General features: G+C 44.8%; 1 protein-coding gene across 1 annotated transcript; it reads right to left on the reverse strand.

Moving 5' to 3' along the window:
- Positions 1–1,098: 1,098 nt before the first annotated feature.
- On the reverse strand, positions 1,099–22,524 carry LOC145337236 (zinc-binding protein A33-like). Its single transcript, XM_080182028.1, has 9 exons — positions 22,352–22,524; positions 22,121–22,275; positions 12,950–13,045; positions 11,176–11,409; positions 7,461–7,483; positions 7,252–7,367; positions 4,515–4,751; positions 1,498–1,739; positions 1,099–1,119 (listed from the first exon to the last, which is right to left on the reverse strand). Exons 1-9 carry the CDS (start codon positions 22,485–22,487, stop codon positions 1,099–1,101), a joined length of 1,260 nt encoding a protein of 419 aa, XP_080038154.1. The 5' UTR covers positions 22,488–22,524.
- Positions 22,525–23,715: the final 1,191 nt, after the last annotated feature.

The raw sequence follows: 23,715 nt of genomic DNA on the forward strand, positions 1-23,715 counted from the left end.
GGTCCAGCACAACTGATATTCCCAGGCGCCCTCCTTTTCCGGGGCATCGGGTGTCCATCAAACCTGCATACAGAGGATGGGGAAAGAGTGGGATCAGAACGTTGGGAGCCTGACTCTGTGTCAGCAGGTCATCCAAGTAAACACTACTAAGGATGGTGGGAATTATTCCCAGATACAGGTCCCCCGGGCCGACCTTTGGTGGTACTGCGGGGGTGCAGAACTACGAGCCACCTTACCCCAGAAATGGACTGGGACGTGTGCCATAGTACAACTAGCCATACCATTCACCCTAGCCTTTGAACGAAAGGGAACAAAGGTTACCCCCCGGACAACCCGGAAGCGCCGCAGTATCCCCTCGTCGTTTGATGACAGGATTTGCCTGGATTCCATCGGGGTACCCAGAGGGGTCCCGGATGAATATAAAGCCAGGAATCAAATAGCGGCAGGGTTCGAATCTCTGTTCTGGTGGGTCACTATCAACAAAAATATAGATTGGATAAACTACATATATTATAACCAACAGAGGTTCATAAACTATACCCGGGATGCTATAAAAGGGATAGCGGAACAGTTAGATGCTACGTCCCGAATGGCCTGGGAGAACCGACTAGCTCTGGATATGATTCTGGCCGAGAAAGGGGGAGTCTGTGTTATGATCGGGACTCAATGCTGTACTTTCATCCCCAACAATACCGCTCCCGACGGATCAATCACCCGGGCTCTGAGGGGCTTGTCAACTCTAGCCGACGAGTTGGCAGAGCATTCAGGGGCAAACACCGACTGGACCGGGTGGCTGGACGAATGGTTCGGGAGATGGAAAGGGGTGGTAGTATCAATGTTAGTATCCTTCATGGTGGTATCAGGGGTCCTGGCGGCCTTAGGATGCTGCGTTATTCCCTGCAATCGGGGATTAACGCAGAGACTGATAGAGACGGCTCTTATGAAACGGGATGTCACTGATGGAGGGGTGGTGGGAATCCACTTGGAAAGGGAGGAAAGGGAGACCCTCCTAGATAGGTCTCCCGATGATGAAGATTGGGACGAGCAAGTGGATAGTATGTTAGCCGAACTGGAACAACCTACTCGCGCATATCTGAACTAGATCTGGAAAAAGGGATGCTAGTAAAAAAAAAATTACAGACAGTAAAAAGAAAAGGGGGGATTGTGAGAAGTAGTGTAATTTTTAAGGCTGCAAGAGCTAACAGTACAATCAACAGTGATGGACGAGTTCAGCAGCATACAGAAAGGGGGAGGCACATGACAGACAGTTAACTAGGTTACACGAAACAGATAACCGCAGTGATGAGATTAAGCGTAAAATGGGAGTTGAGAGAGTGTTAATTGAAGGAATGACACAATACAAGCCATTTACAGTGTTTAAAGTTAACAAGGTTAACAGCCAAATAAGGGGGAATGACACAATACAAGCCATCACAATGTTTGAAAAACAGTATAAAATGTGTTGTCCACGCGTGTAAGGTGTGCGCACCAGCTCACCCGATCTTGCAAGATTGTATAATAAACTGTGATCGAACGAGACAGCCCGTGGTCGTCGAAGTCTACAATCGGGAGAAAAGGGGAATATATCGGGAGGGCTACCGGCTGGGGAATTTGCCCCTGGCGCTCCGAACTCGACTGGTGGAAACCTAACGGTGTCAACGAAACCAAGAGTTGTCTGGTGGCTGCCACGCTAGCGGGTATCTGGCGGATACGGCCGGTGACAAAACTAACACTACTCACTGGAAAAAAGGCAACAACTCCATAAGCAGCTCCTGGGGCCACTGCACGATGATGGATCCCAGCCTTGAATCGGAGAGTATCAGTGTCCAGATCCCAGCCGACTCCCAAGCTCTCTTCTCTCTGGATCTGTCCAGTGATGATGCTGACAGAGGTTTGTGGGAGGATCTGTTGAAGGTCAGCACAGAAGGTGCTGAGTGACTCGATTTTCCCCGTGCCTGACTGAGCTGACCCAGTGTCCCTGACCGGCTCTCAAGGGGTAAGTCCCCGGGGCTGGACAAGCTGACCATAGAGCATGTTCTGGGATGTCCTTGGGGGTGGCGGGGGGACTAAACATGGGTCCTGAGGGAAAATCTAGTGACTGGAGAAATATTCCTCTCCATTATTGCCCTGCTGCCCAAGAGGGGCGATCTCCTCCTGTTTACGAAGTGGTGCTCAGTCTCCCTCCTCAGCACGGACTACAGGATCTTTGTCAGGACCATGTCTGCTCACCTTGGCACTGTGCTAGCCCACAGGATCCACCCTGACCAATCCCACCTGGATCGGGAGAAACAGTTTGACGGTGGATCACCAGTATTGTGGACATCAGATTCAGGGCCCATTTCCTTGGCTAATCCACCTCCTGTCCATGGTTCCGGAGTGTCAGATTGAGGGTAAATCCCCTCTCTGCCATTCCACTCTGCCCAGAGGGGGTTCCTGTACGGGCTGCTCTTACACAGCTTCCACTCCCTCGATCTCATTGCCCATCTGTGGCATTCTGTCCTTTTGTCTGGAGGAGGCACGGTCTCCCAATGGGATGCTGTCCGTTTGGAATCCTCCTTCTGTCCATTGGGGATTTGGTGTTACACACGGCAGTCCTGTGCAATGGAGAGTGAAATCAACTCACTCATTCCCAGGCTGCCTGTAATTTCTGTAACCTGGAGGAGTCTGTGTTTAATATTTCTATCGAGTGTGAGAGATTCCAGCTCCTCTTCCATTATCTGAAGGAGATGCTGCTCAATTGCTGGCTGCACTTCAGCCCCACTCTCCTGATCTTTGAGCACACGGTGCTGAGGAGAGCGGGCAGAGGATCTCCTTATTGGTCTGTTCCTGGGCCTGGTAAAGGTGACCATTAACAGGTCCAGGCAGTGAGCAGTCAACGGGATCATTTGGTGTAACTGCCTGCCTCTCTTCCACAGTTACACCTGTGTCTGGGTGTCCCTCAAGGATAAGGTGCACACCTATCCACCGGTACGCTTGAGGTCTTCCATGACCAATGCTGCGGAGCCGAGGTGGAGGCGGGGAGGGAGTGCGGAGATAGAAGCACAGGAAGTGTTGGAGACAGAGCACGTGGGGGCTATGGGGGTGATGTGGAAGGGTGGTGTCTCAGTGCAACATCAGCCCAGGTAAAATAATTTAAATTTTTAAATTTTGGATCTTTGCTCCAGTGGGTTATTCCTGCCGTGTTCAAATGGGGCACTTCATTATTTAGATTTGTTCAAAAGAGGAATAAGTAGATACAGACTGAAACTGTCATTGTTGGGTTCGGAGGCACATACTTTTGATATGTAATTCTGTAAATAAATGCAGATAAAAGTGTGTAAAGATTGGCCCCAGTTCTATCCTTCACCACTGTCTTTCTGAAATATCACTCTTTGGAGGAGAGTGACAGTGAATCCTCCACACAAGACTGGCCTCGGACTCTGAATCATTAAATGTAATTCAAAGTTATTTCCAAATCTGGGTGCACAATCTTAAACTGAAATTAATAAACTTAATCAGTTGCATTTTTACTGTGTTATGAACTCAAAGTGTCAATTTTTATTTGATATTACCAGGCCAGGATTCTAAGAAACACATACATGAACACTGCTGAATAAAGAGACCTGCTATCAAAACTTTTCATCTTGCACTCATCAGGACAAATGCAAGAATACTAAATTTCATACGGGACCAACAATTTGTGCTGCAAAAGGGAAAATTTGCTGATTGTTTGGCAAAGGTACTCTGATTGGTTGAGGCATTGCCATGGAGAATACACCAGGGAAGTTACAGTTTTTACTGAAATTCAAAAAAGGCGAGTATTTGTGACATTCTTATGTTTGTCCCGATGAGTGCAAAATGAAAATGTTCAGCAGGATGGGTACAAACTTACCAAAAAGTTCTAAGTACCGTAGCAGTGAGAAAATGGGAGTTATTGCTCCGGTTTTTTCAGCTCGCCCTGCATCACAATCTTTCCTCATTTAGTGTAATGGAAGAGCCTCCGTGTGATTCTCGCTGGCATGGACTGTCCGTGTACGTGATTCACCCAAAGTGGCTGCAGCTGAGTGCTGTTAACAAGGTGAGCTGCATATAAGTATTAACGATGGGACTGATAGTCACAACAGGAAGATGGCAAAGATTTTAAGGTTTTGAATGATCAGATATGAATGAACCCATTCTGCTCTAAGCAGGATGGATTTTCTGTGGCAGTGAACTCCAAATGGAACAAGATTTGCAGCAGCTTCAAGATATTTGAGAATTTAATTTTAGAGTTCCAATATTGTATCAATCATCAGCCTGATTTCAAATCTGGAAAAAAATTGGGGAGGGCATCTGGTAAGGAGTTACAGAAGACAGAATGGGTGGGGGAGTGCAAGGTTTACATTCACTTCTATTAAACAATGTCGAGCAACAGTCTCAGCTCTCGGATTACCAGACCTGACTCACCATTCCACATATATTGTCACAACAATGGGAATTACTACACTGCTGTAGTAACCCAGCAGCGTGGAGACCAAAAGCGACCCGTAGCATACTCCTATTGATGGATTCGTTGGCCACACCCACATTCCACTTTGTCTGGTTCCCCACCTCCACCTCCCAGGAATGTTTTCCTGATGTGAATCCCTCTGATCCCAGGACACAGGGACAGGGATCAAATCTCTCCGGATTGTCGGGGAGCTGCTGCCGTTTCCCGGTGTATCTCACGGTGCTCAGGTCCTCAGACAGGAGAAGGTAAGGACGGGCTGTATTAGGGTCGAAGGTGACTGGAGCTGGGAACAGATGGACACGGATAAAATGTTAGTCAGACTCACTGTAACTTTCACAGCCGGTTAGTGATTGGGAAAATCAGCAATGATCCAGAATTAGAAATTCATCCCCCGGGGAAGAGTTTAAACAGCGCACAGGGGAAAGGGGAAGACACTGCCCGGGGGGAAGGTTTTACCCGGACACCACACCCTGCAGTGAGGCTGAGGAAACCCCGTTACAGAGAGAGAGAGAAATGGAGACAGGCTGGGGGGGCGGGGTCAGGATGAGGGGCGGGGCTAGGTGGGGGCGGGTGCAGGCTGGGGGCAGGGCCTGAATGGGGGGCGTGGCATGGCCCAGGACGATTCGATGGCTGGTGAGGCGGGGGGAGGAAGGGGACTGGGGGCGGGGGGAGGAAGGGGACTGGGGGCGGGGCCAGGCTGGGGGGCGCGGAGAGAGAGACAGAGTGAAGGCAACATCAGGTTGTTACAGAAACAAGCAGCCACACTTGGACCGTGCTGAATACAAGAGACGGATTAAAGAGCGAGAGAGTCAAGTCAATGGTGGTTTAGTCTGTGCCGTGTCCCCGGGGCTGGTTGGAGAAGTGAGTGTTCCTCAGTTTGAGGGATAGTGAGTTAGAAACCGGACAGTCCGGCAGCCCCTGTTAGAAGCCCCTGATCCACCAAAACCTGTGGCTCCCCTTGTACAGCGGAGGGAAACTCCAGTCACTGATGACGGGGCCCCACCGAGGGGGCAGCGAGAGGGGAAGCGCTTTAAACCCGGGGAAAAGCAGATCATCCCGACCTGTTTCAATTGTGGGGGAAGTGGACAGTTTGTCCGAGAGTGGAGGAAACCAATGAAGGGCCAGAGTCAGGGGACTCGGAGTCAAGAGACACCCGAGACAAACACCCCGAGTTTCCAGAAATCCCACAGATGAATGAAATGGTGTCAGCACGAAAACACTCCCCAGGGTCAGGTCCATGTGGCCCAGGGAGAGGGTGTCCCGGGAAATTCAGCAGGAAGGGACTGTACCCAGCCTGAGTATCCTTGTCCACTCGGGTATGATGAGTGTGATAGACAATGTGTAGATATTATAGTGGAGGGAGAGAAAGGTAGTAGAGACAGGAGTGTCCAACACGGGAGTAGATTCACCCTCTCCTCTGATCTACAGGAGGATCCATTATATTGGGAAGATTTACAGCTGATACAGGGGCTGGAGTGATATCCAAACCCTTAGGTTTTAGGGTGGGACCCCCTCCAGACAAAGTGGACATGGGTTTTAGTGAGATGGCGGCCATCGGGGGGCCGGATCGGCGATCAGAGGCCGGGTCCGGTCATCGGGAGGCCAACAGATACCGGGTCTGACCATCAGGCGACCGGGGGAGGTGAGGGGGGGATGCGCTTGTCAACCAATCTCCCGGCAGACTGAGAAATCAGTGCATGTGCACTCGCCCCACCAACGGAAATCCCTTGACTCTGTGATACACTCAGTGCCGCAAATTCATTCAACTAAACTCGCCCAAAAAATAGATGGGAAAATCTCCCGTATTCCTGCCTGTTGGGAGCTTAGTTTTTGGGGAAAATCATCCCACCCCCGTGTCCCAGCCGCAAAACCAACAGACTTTCCTTAAGATCGTGGAGAAAGAGCTGGAAAAGGCAGTAGCCTCTCGAGTGGAACAGCGAGTATTGGGACTGAGATGATAAATGTGAAAAGGCTTTCATTAAACTGAAAATGGACTTGCAGACTGGCCCAGCTCTGGGAGCTGTGGGCCCCGTCAAGGACTTTTATCTGGAAGCTGCAGCCACTGACATCAGTTTCAGTGAAGTCCTTCTGCAGGAAACAAACAGTCACTTGTGACCGGGAACCGATGTGAGCAGAGTCCCAGCAGACCTGGAAAAGGGATTTTCCACCTGTGAGGGACATCTGTTAGTGAGCTGTTGGACAGTGAAATATTTTACTGTTTTCACCCGCACCCAGTCTCTTACATTACTGACCCACCACAATCCAATTTAACTATTGTTAGACACAAAAATCACAGAAGGAACAGGATCTAGTGTCAGAATAACCAGCTGGACTTTATTGCTAAGTGGGAAAAACATTAAGGTAAACAGAATGGATGACCCTAAACTCAGCTCAACTATCCGGGAGAAGCCCATACTTGTACGGTACAGGGTGTTTCGGAAACTGGGGGAGGATTCAGGGCAGGAATCAACCCTGAGGGATGAGCTATTTATGTTGATGGCTCTAGTTTTGTGGAAGAAGGAAAAAGGAAAACAGAATGCTGATTAATGATCCACAAAGGGAGGTTGAATGGACAATTTCCCTTCCCAATACCGCAAGTGTCGAGCAGGTGGAGCTGGTCCTGTGACTCTCTGATCTGAAAATTCTGTATTTTAACAGAAAATTGACTGAAGTAAAATCTGATCTGATACAAATACAATTATATATTTACTTTAAAGAGACTGCTCCCTTCTACAAATGATAGAGAGCTATTTAATAGCTGGTGTCAGGAAGCTCACACCCACCTGTGTTAATCACTGTCAGCATCTTTTTCCACACTCTGTACTGCAGTGAGCAAATGTACTTCCCCACATTTATTAAAGGGTAAACCTTCTGTGGTTCTGGGAGAGTTTGTTTCACTCTGAAACAGGAGATAAAGGTCAGTGTTGGATCATTCCAGACTCGGGGAGAAATATGTTAGAAATAAAAATCACATCAAGGGTGTAAATTTTACCTTTTCTGTATATCCGGAAATTTCTGTGGAACAAGAACAATTATTACTATTTGTGTTTGGAGAACATTTTATCACAAAAAGAGACGGGATTCCACAGAAAAGTACGTTGAAAATATAGAAAGTTATGGAACTGCCTCTAACTGTCCTCACTGGACTGTGAGTTACTCCACAATATTACAAATGACTCCAGCTTCCTGCACAACACAACTCACAGAGTTACAATCCAATTGTAAAATCCTGATCAAAGTCCAATTATTGGATTTAATTTATTGTTTAACGAGATTCACTTTAAAATTTTCTTTGGGAAATGTTTTGACCAGTCCTCTGTCCCTTTCACCATCAAGTCTGATTACCCAAAAATGCTGGGTATATGGTTCAGAGTGGCTGGGGTGGGTGCCAATATTTGGAAGGACCACATTGCCAAGGTAAAGCAGAAACTGTGCATGTGGGAGCAATAATCTCTATTCGCTGTGGGCAAAAACCAGGTCACCAGGTGTGAGATACTGTTAGGGTTGCTGTATGTGGTGCAAGTCAGGCCCATACCCCGATCCTCCCCCATAACAGTCACCCGAGCCATCTTCAGATTCATCTGGAGATCCAAGATGGATTGTGTCTGAATAGATACCATTCACAAATCTCTGGATAAGGGAGGAAAATATGTACCTTCATCCTGATGGCCATCTTTATATGTGGCTGAATCAAGCTGTATATAGAACATAGAACATTACAGCGCAGAACAGGCCCTTCGGCCCACGATGTTGCGCCGACCAGTTAAAAAACAATGACCCACTAATCTAAACCAATCCCTTTTCGTCCATAAACCTATCCACGGATCTCTTAAACGCCCCCAAACTAGGCGCATTTACAGCTGCAGCAGGCAGGGCATTCCAATCCCTCACCACCCTCTGGGTAAAGAACCTACCCCTGACATCCGTCCTATAACTACCACCCCTTAATTTAAAGCCATGCCCCCTCGTGCTAGCTTTCTCCATCCGAGGAAAAAGGCTATCACTATCCACCCTATCTAAACCTCTAATCATCTTATATGTTTCAATAAGATCCCCTCTTAGCTGCCTTCTTTCTAGCGAAAACAACCCCAAATCCCTCAGTCTCTCCTCATAGGACCTCCCCTCCATACCAGGCAACATCCTGGTAAACCTCCTCTGCACCCTCTCCAAAGCCTCCACATCCTTCCTGTAATGTGGGGACCAGAACTGCACACAGTACTCCAAGTGCGGCCGCACCAGAGTTGTGTACAGTTGCAACATGACGCTGCGACTCCGAAATTCAATCCCCCTACCAATAAACGCCAAGACGCCGTATGCCTTCTTAACAACCTTATCTACTTGATAGTTCCTCAGGACACAAATACAAAGTACCGCCAAGTACTGAGGTTCTACCTATCCCCGATGTTGCAAAGGATGGATCTGGTCACATTTCCATAGAATGCTCCAAGTAGTTGGATTATGCTGTTTCACCTGTCCCTCATAGAAAAATGTGTTCAGAAAAAGCACTTTTTTAAATCCATAAGTCCATCAAGCAGCAGTCTACACTGAATGTCCTCGAGGCCCTGAGGGAAACGGAAATGATGGATCCTGTCGGATGGTTCCCTGAGCAGACTGTCAAAGTTATTTGTGGGCGAAGAGACAGTCACAAGCTCCTTGTGGAATGTGCCTTTGCATGACAGTCTGGAGAGAGATGTAGTGGTATTTGTTGAGGTTCATCCCAAGTAGCTCCGTGACACGGGACTCTGTGCTCTACGAGCTGTTCACAGGGACAGCCACCGCAGTGGCACAATGGAGAAAGGCCATTGTGTAAGACCATTCAGCCAATGACACAAGGGGCTAGTAACTATCAAACCCCTCAGACTGTGTGCTTAATTCTAACTCTATAGAAATGTATTGAAACACTGCAGAGTGCAACATGACCAATGTCTGTTGTTTGAAATGAATTGCACTCTAATGAAAAGATATATTTTTTGTTTATGTGTCCAATCCAATCAAAGTCCAATTCAGAGTGTCAGCAAGTGAGACATTCCCGATCCAAGCTGACAAGACAGGCTTCTCACTACCTGCCTTGGGTTTCATCGTCATGATGTAGAGATGCTGGTATTGGACTTCCACACACCTGATGAAGGAACACCGTTTCCGAAAGCTTGTGGGATTAACATCAAATAAACTGGTTGGACTCTAACCTGGTGTTGTGAGACTTCTTACTGGGTTTGATCTCCATGATCCAAGCTGATTGGAGCAGGCATTGCACCTCCTCCAAGGCTCGATCTCATTTGCATCTTAACCAAAAGGCCGAGATACTGCTTTAAAAAATTGCTTCAAATGAAGCCTTAATGTAACCTTGTGACCTTAAACAAGTTCAGCACATCAATACTACACTTGATTTTAGCCAAAAGATCGAGGATTGAAACATATGTAATGTTCTCATGAAGCACATCAGATCATCAGGAATTCTGGACAATATGTAAACATCACTGCGCTTTACTGTGATAATAATTTGAAATTTTGTAAGACGTCTTTCAGACACTGTACAAATAAAGTATATTTTTGCAGATACAAAAGTACTGCTTGAGTGGATCCTGAATTGTAGTTCACATGTCTCAGACCATTAGGGTCCAAGACCAGAACCCCAGGTATATTATGAAGCTAGAAGAGACCCCAACAAATTTTCCATTTTTGCATAGCTGTGAGGAAAGGATACTTCACTCTAGGAGTCATTCCACTGACAAATTCGGGAACCTTTGTCAAAACAAGTTTTATTCACAACACGGTATAAGTGTGACTCTAATAAAATGGAACAGCTTACCCAACTCTTTGAACAATCATTAAACATGAAAAGAAACAACTCTACTTTCCAGTATAAAAACCATTTTAAATCCAGTTAGCAATTGCAAATATATTTGCTGGAATGAGTGTAGACAGCCTTGGAGTTTTCAAAGGGAGCTTTCAGAAACCTGCAGGGCTCTCCTAACTTCAACCTGAACTGCCAAACTTCAACTCCTTTCTGCAAAAGTCTTTTCTACTTGCTACAGATCCAGGACTACACATAAACCACAACATCACACAACCCTGTCAATCATTCTAATCTGAAATCCCAGGAGAACTTAAGTAAACAAACTTAACTCCACTTAACCTAATCACTTGTCAGGTTGAAGACTAATTATTCTGCTCTCCCAGGACCTGAACTGTATTCCCTCCAGTCAGACTAATCACCTTTAGAAAAAAAGCTGAACTTAAAAACATTCCCCAAAACATGAAAAACTGCTATGGATGGGATTTTGCAGCTTCACTCATCCCGAAACCATAAAGTCACGCCCAAAGTCAATGGACCTTCCCACTGACCGCCCCCTCGCCCGTGTCAATTCCTATGGCAGGCGAGGAGGCAGACACGTGCATCACACAGGCCAACTCAGGGGAGAATGGTCTGACCATTCTGAGGGTTTCTCATTCTATATGAAGCTGATTTTCTGCATTATTTAATTTGATGAAACTATCCTTCTGTAATATTACACTAAACAAGCTCCAGATTTAGTCATTTCCATGTTAAAGACAGCTATTAGTGATCTTAGTGTGAGACAGAGAAATCCACATGTCACAGGTGATTGGGGTAATTTTGGTCAGTGACTTTTATATTCTAGATTTTGACGACACAACCTGCTCACTCTTCAAGACGGTGAAGCAGAGAAAAATAAAGAAACAGTTACCGTTAAAAACTTGATATTGTCCTGTTCACTCAGCTCTTGTTCAATATTCTGAACAGTGATTGAAAGCGATGAGATTTCCTCCGTTATCTTCTCAATCCTCTCCTTCATCTCCTGACTCTTTTTCTCTTTCTCCAGTTTCAGATCTTCCAACACAATCCTCTCTTCCTCACGGAGAAACTGGTGAAGTTTTTCAAATTCAGCTTTAATCTGTTTCTCTGTCTTTACACTTTGATCCTTTAGAAAATATCAGTGAGATTGAAAAATCAAATGAGGATGTTTAAAAGGTTGTTCAGCCTGAGCCGTTCTGTCCATATCAGAATATTAGAGAGAAAAACTTCCCAATCCTGTTAATTCCCAATCCTGATTATTTATTTCTTCTCCGTGTCTGCATGGGTTTTCTCCAGATGATCCGGTTTCCTCCCACAGTCCGAAAGATAGAATCATAGTGTCACAGAGCTTTACAGCATGGAAACAGGCCCTTCAACATAACTTGTCCATGCCGCCCAGGTTTTACTATTAAGCTAGTCTCGATTGCCCGCATTTAGCCCATATCCCTCTATACCAGTCATACCCACATAACTGTCTAAATGCTTTTTAAAAGACAAAATTGTACCCACCTCTACTACTACCTCTGGCAGCTCGTTCCAGACACTCGCCACCCTCTGCATGAAAAAATTATCTCTCTGGACCCTTATGTATCTCTCTCCTCTCACCTTAAACCTATGGCCTCTAGTTTTAGCCTCCCAGACCTTAGGAAAAAGATGTTGACTGTCTACCTTATTTATGCCCTCATTATTTATAAACCTCTTTAAGATCACCCCTAAGCCTCCTACGCTCCAAGAAAAAAGTCCCAGTGTATCCAACCTCTCCTTATAACTCAAACCATCAAGTCCCAGTAGCATCCTAGTAAATCTTTTCTGCTCTATTTCTAATTTAATAATATCCCTTCTATAATAGGGTGACCAGAACTGTACGCAGTATTCCAAGTGTGGCCTTACAATGTCTTGTACAAGTGCAACAAGACGTCCAACTCCTGTAATTCAATTTTCTGACTAATGAAACCAAGCATGCCGAATGTTTTCTTCACCAGATGTGCTGGCTAGGTGCATTGACCATGCTAAGTTCTCCCTCAGTGTACCTGAACAGGTGCTGGAGTGTGACAACTGGGGGATTTTCACAGTAACTTCATTGTGGTGTTAATGTAAGCCTACTTGTGACACTAATAAGTAAAGTTTAAAAACTTTAAACTTTATTGAAATGTATATGAGTTATTATATGTAGAATAAACTATTCTCTAATACAGCGAGACCAAGATTACCAGATGATATTGATTCAGAAGATGGAGCTTATTTTATATTAATAAAATGAATGCAGTGAAATAATTGATTATAGATTAGTTGCACTGGACAATAGATTACCAGATGATAATTTATTCAGGAGAGGAATCTCTAACTGAGGATCGATTTGCTGACTTTTCTATTTGGTTTATTGGTGACAATCTTGGAATTTAAATTTCAAATAAAACATTTTCCCTGTATCTACACCGTCAAACCCTTTCATAATTTCAAAGAACTCAATCGGGTCACCTCACAGCTTCTTTTTTCCAGCTGGCTTGATCTTTCCAGAAAGGTATAATCTCTGACTTCTGGGATCATCATATACATATATCTTTTGCACCTTTTCCATTTTACAATATGGAGATCAGACTTCTGCACAGAACAATTCTGGACATCACTAATTCTGTATAAAATGTTGAACAAAAGATGAGAATTACCTGAATGTGGGTTAATGTTTCCTCAAAGTCACTCTTTATATCATCACATTCGTCCTGCTTCTCTTGGATCAGATCCAGTTCGGTTCGCAGTTCCTCCTGAACAAGGAATGATAATTAGTTTGTACATTTTCAGAATTAAATACCCCAAATTGAATACCATAATGTTCAAATTAAAGATCTGAATACTTTTATTATGAGGCTCTTTTTGCTTCACATTCAGCAGTTTTTACTGAAAAAGAGACATGCTGTCAAAACTTTTCACCTTGCACTCATGGGACAACTCACAAGAAATTACCAACAGTCAGGGAACAATTTAAACTGCATGAGAAGAGAGTACTGAATGGTTGGCAAGTCTATTCTGATTGCTGGAGTCATTGCCATGGAGAATGCAGCATGTAACAGGTAACTTCCTGGATTGAATCTGCAGTTCACCAATATTTCGAAACAATCCTGATTGTGTTCAGAATTCCATTGCACAATTTAGGATTATCAGTCAGGCTCACAATATGGCTCACTGACATATACTGGAAGCCACAAATATTCACACACAGTCCCTGTCCTTAACCGACACAAGGAGCATATCCACACATTCCACCTTTTACATTCAAACAAAAGTTTGAGGAACAAACATTCCCTGGTTCACTCTTCCAGGGCAATACCTTGACCAATGGAGAAAAACCTGTCAAGTTTGAATTTTAAACAGAAGTTCAGTCACACCATCGCTCCCTCCAGAATATTCCAACTCACCTCCTGACTGCTGTCCCACATTCTACCCTCCTGAGACCATCCAAACCTCTGCTGCCCCTCTCCTTCCTCACACCAAGTTCCAATCATAAGAACATAAGAACATAAAAAATAGGAGCAGGAGTAGGCCATCTGGCCCTTCGAGCCTGCCCCGCCATTCAATAAGATCATGGCTGATCTGTCGTGGCTCAGTTCCACTTTCCCGCCCTCTCCCCATAACCCTTAATCCCCTCTCTTATCAAAAACCCATCAACCCGCTTCTTAAAAATATTTAGCGAGGCTGCCTCCACCACTTCAACGGGCAGAGAATTCCAGATATTCACCACCCTTTGAGTGAAGAAGTTCCTCCTCAACTCCGTTCTAAACCGCCCCCCCTTTATCTTGAGGCTGTGCCCCCTAGTCCTACTGTCTTTTTTGAGCGGGAAGAGTCTCTCCACCTCTATCCTATCCATCCCATTCATCATCTTATACGTCTCAATGAGATCTCCCCTCATTCTTCTAAACTCTAACGAGTACAAGCCCAGTTTATTCAGCCTCTCCTCATAGCTCAACCCCCTCAACTCCGGTATCAGCCTAGTAAACCTCCTCTGCACTCCCTCCAAGGCCAAAATATCCTTGCGCAGGTGCGGCGCCCAAAACTGCACACAGTACTCCAGCTGCGGCCTCACCAATGCCCTATACAGCTGCAGCAAGACCTCCCTACTTTTATATTCAATCCCCCTCGCTATGAAGGCCAGCATCCCATTCGCCTTCCTGACCACCTGCTGCACCTGCAGGCTGGGTTTTTGCGACTCATGCACAAGGACCCCGAGGTCCCTCTGCACCGTCGCCTGCTGCAGTTTTTCGCCCCGTAAGTAATAGTCCTTCCTACCATTCTTCCTACCAAAGTGGACCACCTCACACTTGCCAACATTAAATTCCATTTGCCATTTCCTGGCCCATTCGCCCAGCCTATCTAGATCCTTCTGCAGACTCTCCACACCCTCCACGCAATTTGCCTTTCCCCCAATCTTGGTGTCATCAGCAAATTTCGACACCCTACACTCGGTTCCCTCCTCCAGATCATCTATATAAATGGTAAATAGCTGAGGCCCCAGCACCGACCCCTGGGGCACCCCACTAGTCACCAACCGCCAATCCGAATAGCACCCATTGACCCCCACTCTCTGCCTCCTATTTGACAACCAATCCTCTATCCACGCTAACACCCTACCCCCAACTCCATGTCCTCTGACCTTCTGCAGTAACCTCTTGTGAGGTACCTTATCAAACGCCTTCTGAAAATCCAGAAAGACCACATCCAACGGCTCTCCTCTATCCACCGCCCTAGACACATCCTCATAGAACTCCAGTAAATTTGTCAGACACGACTTCCCTTTAATGAAACCGTGTTGCGTCTGCCCTATCAAGCAATTCCCTTCAAGATGCCTCGCAATTTCCTCCTTAATGACGGATTCTAACATTTTACCTACCACAGACGTTAAACTAACCGGCCTATAATTCCCCGCCTTTTGCCTGGCACCCTTCTTAAACAACGGCGTAACATTAGCCGTTTTCCAATCATCCGGCACTTCCCCGGAATCCAGCGACGTCTGGAAAATAACCACCAAGGCATCCACTATAACCTCCGCCATTTCTTTCAGAACCCTCGGATGCATTCCATCCGGTCCTGGGGACTTGTCCACAATCAGCCCCTCCAGTCTGTCGCGCACCACCTCTCTAGTAACAGTAATGTCATTAAGACCCTCCAGTCCTACCACCTTTCCATCGCTAACACCCGGCAAATTATTCACGTCCTCCTCCGTGAAGACAGAAACAAAAAAGTTATTCAAGACCTTAGCCATATCCCCATCCCCTACCACTAGGTCCCCTTTCTCATCCTCTAAGGGACCAACGTTCACCCTAGCCAGCCTCTTCCTTTTTATATATTTGTAAAAACTCTTGCTATCCTTTTTTATATTAAGCGCTAGCCCGGCTTCATAGCTTCTTCTACCCTCCTTTATCAACTTTTTTGTCAATCTTTGTTGACACTACCTGACGCTTGCTAACGTACACTGGCTCCTGGTTAAACAACTCCTGGATTTTATCTGTTCTTATCTTTAAGATATCACCACATAATAACTCTATAAAGTCCGAAGTAATTTATAGATATGCTACTGAGCGTCAGTGGTGGAGGGAGTGGATGTGGTGCCAATCAAGCCTGCTGCTTTGTCCTGGATGGTGTCGAGCTTCTTGAGTGTTGTTAGAGATGCACCCATCCAAACAATCCATCACGCTCCTGACTTGTGACTTGTAGATGGTGGATAGATTTTGAGAAGCAGGAAGTGAGTTTCTGGTCAATGGTAACCCCAAGGATATTAATAATGGGGATTCCTGAGGGACTCCTGCAGGAATGTCCCGATGCTGAGATGACTGACCCTCCACAACCACAACCATCTTCCTATGTGCCAGATATGACTCCAACCAGTGGAGAGTTTGCATCCAATACTCATTGATTCCAATTGTCCGAGGGCTCCATGATGCCACATTCGGTCGAATGCGGCCTCGATCTCAAGGACTGTCATTCTCACCTCACATTTGGAATTAAGCTAGTGACCCTGCCGAAACCCAAAATGGGTGTCACTGAGCAGGTTATTGCTGAGCAGGCGCTGCTTGATAACACTGTCGATGACCCTTTCCCTCACTTTACTGATGATCGAGAGTAGGCTGATTGGGCGGTAATTGGTCGGGTTGGATTTGTCCTGCTTTTTGTGTACAGGACACACCTGGGCAATTTTCCACATTGTTGGGTACATGCCAGTTTTGTAAGTGTACTGGAAAAGCTTGGCTAGGGGAGCGGCAAGTTCTGGAGCACCAGCCTTCAGTACTGTTGCCGGAATCTTATCAGCGTCCATTGCCTTTGCAGTATCCAGTGCCTCCAACCGTTTCTTGATATCACATGGAGTGAACTGAATTGGCTGGAGACTGGCATCTGTGATGCTGGGGACCACTGGAGGAAGCTAAGATGGATCATCCACTCAGCACTTCTGGCTGACGATTGCTGCGAATGCTTCAGCCTTATCTTTTGCACTGACGTGCTGGGCTCCTCCATCACTCAGTGTGGGGCTATTTGCGGATCCTCCTCCTCAAGTGAGTTGTTTAATTGTACACCACCATTCATGACTGGATGTGACAGGACTGCAGAACTCAGATCTGATCCGTTGAGGAGACTGCCACCTAAACATGGAGATCAGCACCCCCTGATTCTCCCTTTCATTTGTCCGATTGGACCAGTAAATTCTCCCCTCTTGTTCGGGACAGGAGGTCTTTTGGTGTAGTGGTAGCGCCCCAACTCAGACCAGAAGCTCTGGGTTCAAATTCCAACACCAGGACTTGTTGGCCACAGAAACAGTTTTCAACGTGGTTCAACAGGCTGATAATCAGCTCAAAAATCTTCCACTATTCCCCAATGGGTAAAAAAAAAACATCATGGATATAAAGATACAGTAAACAGACAAACTTATTTCGGGTCGTATGCCTTTTCTGCCTGTTTAGATTGTACATCGTATCTAAACTTCTTAATACACTTACACTATCCTAAATTCACTCATGAGTTCTTGGTCATCTATCTGGGGCAATCCGAGCCTCCAGCAGCTTAAATCTTCCATGTCCTTTGTTTAAAATCTGTCCATGTCTTTGCTCCTCTCTATTTCTATAATCTCCTTCAGCCCCACAATGTTCTGAGAAATCTGCTCTCATCGAATTCTGACCTCTTGATTATCCCTGATTTTAATTCCTCCCCTATTGGTAAGTTTACTTCTAACTGCTGAGGTCCTGAGCTCTGGAATTTTTTCCCTAAATTTTTCCGATTCTCCACCTCTCAACCTTGAAAACATTCCCAAAAACCCCACCTCTGTGATTTGCTTCCTGCTTCCAAGTTTTGCTCCATCTGTCCCAACTTGCCTGATGTGGCTCATTTAACTTTATAACATTCCTGTGAAGGGCCTCAGGATGGTTCATTACAGTAAAGGTGCTAGACAAATATTTTGTTGTTGGTCAGAAGTCAAACTCCATTTAAAGCGAATCTTTCACTCTCTGATGTACAAAAGTTTAGGTTTAATAATTATTTAGAATTAGTTGGTAGCTTCGTTAATGATTAAATAAGTGAGAGGTGGGTATCTGCCATAACACTCGCAGGTGGGACCTATTTCTTATACGGTGCAAACTGATGACCCTCAAGGTTTGGAAATCCCTGAACCTATGATCACAAATGAGCTGAATTCAGAAACAATTTTATCAGCTATTGTACCTGAGCCAAGTGGTGAACGGACTATCGAGAGCATGAAAGCAAAGGCTTCCAAATGACAGTTTTCCCTAAGCAGAACTGACATCCATGTAAAAGACTCTTGAACTGATTGTATCGATATAAAACTGTATATAATGATACTTGGTAAAATAATTATTGTTCATAGTGAGTCAGCGTTAAAGTTAATGTCAGTAGTCATGCTATTGGAGTAAAAGGGAAAGGATGTTATGTATTTTAAACCAATATTTTGGTGTAAAGTGTGTCACATGAATACGTGGTGATATTATCAGAGGCATTTGGAAGATTTTCCCCCGCTTCTATCTGGGGCTGTAAGCAAGCAACACCTCTGTAATAAAGCTCCACTAACTGGTTATGTAACCCACCGTGTGGCAACCTTTTCATTACTCTGTCTTTGCTGTTGAAGTGATCTGATCACTTTAGTATTATAAATAATCATCTTTGGTTCTGTTAAGTTCTGTAATCAGTTTTTATAACGATGTAGTTCTCTTGACTTTTATTTCGATGAACATAGAATGTATTCTGCTGTTTTTATATTTGTGTCCTGTAACCAACTTTAAGACATTAATAATCTTTCTGCGCTGATTCTATATAAAATACATATACACTTCCTGTAATTTCTGGAAGTTTGTCATTTTTGTAAGGCTATGCACCACTCAGTTCTCTCATTATTTTTAATTATTTCATATCAAACACTGGCAGATATGACAAAAACAGGTAATTACAAATTTGTTCTTTCAAAGCACACTGATAAACATCTGTCTTAATGAGAGCTCTACTGAACAAACAATATTGATATCTTTACATCAATTAGGCACCTGGGAAAAAGAGCCCAAACATTGAGTATTACTGACATAATACACACTTGTATCTCAAATCTTTCTCTTTCTCTACACCTTAACCAACACTACATTTTGCACTCTCTTCTTTCCTTCTCTATGAACAGTATGCTTTGTCTGTGCAACGCGCAAGAAACAATGCTTTTCACTGTATGCTAATACACGTGACATTAATAAATCAAATCAAAAAACCAAATACATGGCTGCCGAAACATTCTAAAGACATCTGTAATCTCAGTGGAAAATCATAAAATTGAATAAAATGACAGAAAAAGATATAAAGGGAGGAATGATCCCACAATCAATTGACACATTAGAGGGCCAATCAGAAGTCAACAGGAAATGACCCATAGATGTTGACAAACCAATCAGAAACTGATTCTGCACCATCTAAACCAATCAGGGACTGATAGTGTGCTGCTCAAGCCAATCAGAATTCAAAAACATGATTAATCAGGCAGATGGGCTGTGGTTTGAAAGAATGGAAAGCTTTGAACTGCCAGGCAGGTGCTGAATTTGAAACCAAAGAGACTGCTACCCAACTGAGAGCAGGAGAGCTCAGAACTGAAAGAGACAGAGAGACAGAGAGAGAAGAGCAGGAGAACTCAGAACTGAAAGGTACAGACAGAGAGAGAAAGCGCAATTGGAAGACATGTTACATTGTGCATGAGACTGAATCAGGAAGTAAGAACCACTTTGAGTCAGGAAAGTCACTGTCCAGTTTGTTAAATATTAGGTTTGTTGCTTAATAAATGTTTTCTGAGTTACATCACTAGATTGCCTGCTTCCACCACTTCCACAAGCAGTGCGTTCCAGGCTTCCTCCACCATCTGCATGAAAAACTTTCCCCGTATGTCTCCCTTCAACTTTTCTCCTCTCACCTTGAACCTGTGCCCTTTTGTAGTTTACCTTTTCACACTAGGAAAAAGCCTCTGACTATCCACTCTGTCTATGCCTCCTAAATTTTTGAACAGTAAAGGAATTAAGGGTTACGGTGACTAGGTGGGTAAGTGGAGCTGAGTCCACGAAAAGATTAGCCATGATCTTATTGAATGGCAGAGCAGGCTCGAGGGGCCAGATGGCCTACTCCTGCTCCTAGTTCTTATTGTCTCCTATTACCTAAATTGTTAAAGTCTCAAAAGAACAAATTACTATTGAATGAGGGCAGACTCAGATTTGGAAGTTAAACACATCCTAAAATCTCTGCCTGGTTTCTGAAGCAGCAATACAAATGGCAGTTCATCGAAAGACTGAGTAATTAAATGATAAAAATTGAGAGACAATAAAACCCAAATCTATGTTCCCTGTTCAGGATTCCAAAGAACAAAACAGCACAGGAGCAGGCCCATCAGCCCATCCAGCCTGCACCGATTCCTAATCCTTATTTAGACCTCCTACTTATTGCCCATTTGTGGTTTCTATCCCTCTGTTCGCTTCCTGTTCATGTGTCTATCAAGGTGTACCTTGAACTTTGCTAATGTGCCTAATTCCACCATCTCCACTGGCAGTGAGTTCCAGGCCCCCTCCACCTTCTGTGTGAAAAACTTTCCCCGTACGTCTCCCTTCAACTTTCCACTTCTGAACTTGAACCTGTGCCCTCTTGTAATTTACCTTTCCACCCTTGGAAAAAGCCTCTGACTACTCATTTTATCTGTGCCTCCTAATAGATCTCTATGAGGTCACCCTCAGCCTCCGTCTTTACAGTGAAGACAATCCAAGTTAATCCAACCTCTCCTTGTACCTAAAACGCTCCAGAACAGGGAACATCCTGGTAAATCATCTTTGCACGCTCTCCAAAACATCTATGCCCTTCCAGTAGTGTAGCAATAAGAACTGAACGCAGTTCTTCAGATGTGGCCTAACTAATGTTTTATAACAGACCACAATCAGTAAGGATAGGTAACAACACCTCCTTCACAATCATTCTCAATACCAGTGCCCCACAAGGCTATGTTCTCAACTCCCTACTATACTCCTTGTGTGGCCAAATTCCCCTCCAACTCAATTTTCAAGTTTGCAGATGTCACTGTTGTAGTGGGTCAGATCTCAACCAATGATGAGACAGAGTACAGGAATGAGACAGAGAATCTGGTGAATTGGTGCAATGACAATAATTTCTCCTTCAATGTCAACAAAACGAAGGAGATAGGCATCGACTTCAGGGAGTATAATGGAGAAAAGGCCCCTGTCTACATCAAAGAGGACAATGTAGAAATGGTCAAAAGCTTCAAGGTTTTAGGTGTCCAGATCACCTACATGTACTGGTCCCCCCATGCCGACACTATAGTTAAGCAAACCCCAGTGCTTCTGCATTCTGCACTCTCTCATTTCCTTCTGTATGAATGGTATGCTTTGTCTGTATAGCATGCAAGAAACAATACTTTTCACTGAATACTAATAGATGTGACAATAATAAATCAAATCAAGTCATTTACTACCTAGTTTGCATCTGAATTTGATCCTCCAAAATGCGCCATCTCACATTTGTCCGGATTAAACTCCATCTGCCATTTCTCTGCCAAAGTCTGCAATATATTTATATCTTGCTGTATCCTTTGACAATCCCGATCACGATCTACAACTCCGCCATTTTTTGTGTCATCCATAAACTTACTATCGGACCACTTACACTTTCCTCCTGATCATTTATATATATTACAAACAACAAAGGTCTGAGTATTGATCCCTGTGGAACACCTCTAATTACTGATGTCCATTCCAAAAAGCACCCTTCCACAGCTACTCTCTGTCATCTATGACCAAGCCAGTTCTGTATCCATCTAGCCAGCACACCCCAGATCCAATGAGACATTACCTTTTGTAACAGCCTGTTAAATGCCTTACAAAATTTTATAGAAAATAGAAAATATCCAGAGCCTTTCCCCTCATCAATCATTCTTGTCAACTCCTCAAAAAACTCAATCAAGTTGGTGAGACATGACCTTCCCTGCACAAAACCATGCTGCCAAAAATCCATTCATTTCCAAATGTGAATAAATCCTGTCTCTCAGTATCTTCAGTAAAAAGTCTGACAACACCAGGTTTTAGTCCAACCGATTTATTTGATAATACTCACAAGCTTTCGAGGGGACTGCCTCTTCTCCAGCAGCTTCCCCACCACTGACACTGGCCTGTAATTACAGGGATTGTCTCTGTTTCTGTTCTCAAAGGGACAAAATTGGCCATTCTCCAGTTCTTTTGAACCTCACCTGTGGCCAAAGAGGATGCAAAGATATCGGTCACATTATCTGTTTCTGTATTTTATTTTACACAGGATCTCCTCACCTTAAACTCTTCAGCAGCTTCTCCCACTGGCAGCATCTCATGGTTTTGATGATTTTTTGAAATCTGACAAATGACACAGATGGGCTGATTGTCAGTTTTACAGAAAACTTTCAGCTTCTCCTGGTGACGGCTGCATTCCTTTATCACCTTTATCACTTTTTATAAACAGTTCCACAATGTTGGAGAAAGTGCGGATCCGTCTCAGATCCCTGGAGGAAGTTTCTTTTCTACAGATGGGGCAGGAGGCAGTGACAGCTTTCTCCCAGTACTGGGTTATACAGGATCGACAGAAGCTGTGTTCACAGTCGATGAAAACAGGATCTTTATACAGATCATGGCAAACAGCACAGGAAAGTTCATCTTCCATCTCGACAGACTGATCACTATGTTCTACACTGAGTAAAAGGGTGATCAAAGTTCAGTGAAATACTTTCAGTTTCATTTCCTGATTCCCACAGCTGCATTTTAAACCACACCCAGAAAGGGGCAGAGAAAATGAGCAATCTAAACAGATTGCTGATAAACAAGATTTATTCACTAATTTTGTTCCAGAAATCACCACCATAACTGGCCTCACTCAACCTTTGTTCCTGTAAAAATATGGACATATTTTTACATTATTCTAATAGAGAACAAAGACGGAACAGTTGATCTGGACAAACTTCATTTAAATTGTTCGCACAGACTTTTGATCAGAGCAGGAAAGAATGGAAATTATTGCTGTGTCAAATAGGACAATAAATTTCTTTTATTGAAGATCAAAGCTTTATAAACAAAGAGAAAGCGAACTGAATTAGGCCGTGTCACTTTCTAGGTGTTGTGTCGGGGTCACTTCAGAACCTTTGAAAAGTTACAGCACAGGAGGAGGCCATTCGGCCCATCTTGTCCGTGCCAGTCTGACGACACCCAGGTGCCCTTCCTAATCCCACCTTCCTGCACTCGACCCACAGCCCTGATGTGTCTCCCTGACCAAACCCCCTCTGCTTTTTCCATTTTCCTGCTGCCCCTTTTCTGATCAGATGTGTGTGATTTTAAACGGTGTTTAACTGCCGAGCAGAGGAGCGCGGCCCCGCTGCAGAGTGAGTGAAGGCGGCTGAACATCGGCCGCGAGCTGAGCGCTCAAAGACCAACAGTCACAGCGCGAGCGGCTGGAGAGAGTGTCCCCGAGAGACAGAGGCTGTGATTGGAGGATCAGTGAGCGGCTCCGAGAGACAGAGGCTGTGATTGGAGGATCAGTGAGCAGCCCCGAGAGACAGAGGCTGTGATTGGAGGATCAGTGAGCTGCCCCGGAGAGACAGAGACTGGGATTGGTCACTCCCTCTCCTTTCCCCCAACTCAGCTCCCAGTTCACAGACAGGCTTTCGAGCCGCAATGTTAACCTGGATTCTCTCTCTCTCCACAGCTGATAGCGAGTGAGTTGTGTCTTTGTAGCATTTTCCACTCCCATTTCCAGGCTGGGGACTGAGTTGGATGTTTCAGTGTCTCTGTGAACTGCCTCTGGAGGGAGGGAGCAGCTTCCCTGATGCATTTGGATGCTGTCAGTTTGGTTCTGGGCTGCTGACTGCTGCTGACTTTGGGGGGAATTGCTGATCTCT

This window comes from Carcharhinus amblyrhynchos, unplaced genomic scaffold, assembly GCF_965287045.1.
Source record: "Carcharhinus amblyrhynchos unplaced genomic scaffold, sCarAmb.v2.hapA scaffold_45, whole genome shotgun sequence".
NCBI classification, from domain to species: Eukaryota; Metazoa; Chordata; class Chondrichthyes; order Carcharhiniformes; family Carcharhinidae; genus Carcharhinus; species Carcharhinus amblyrhynchos.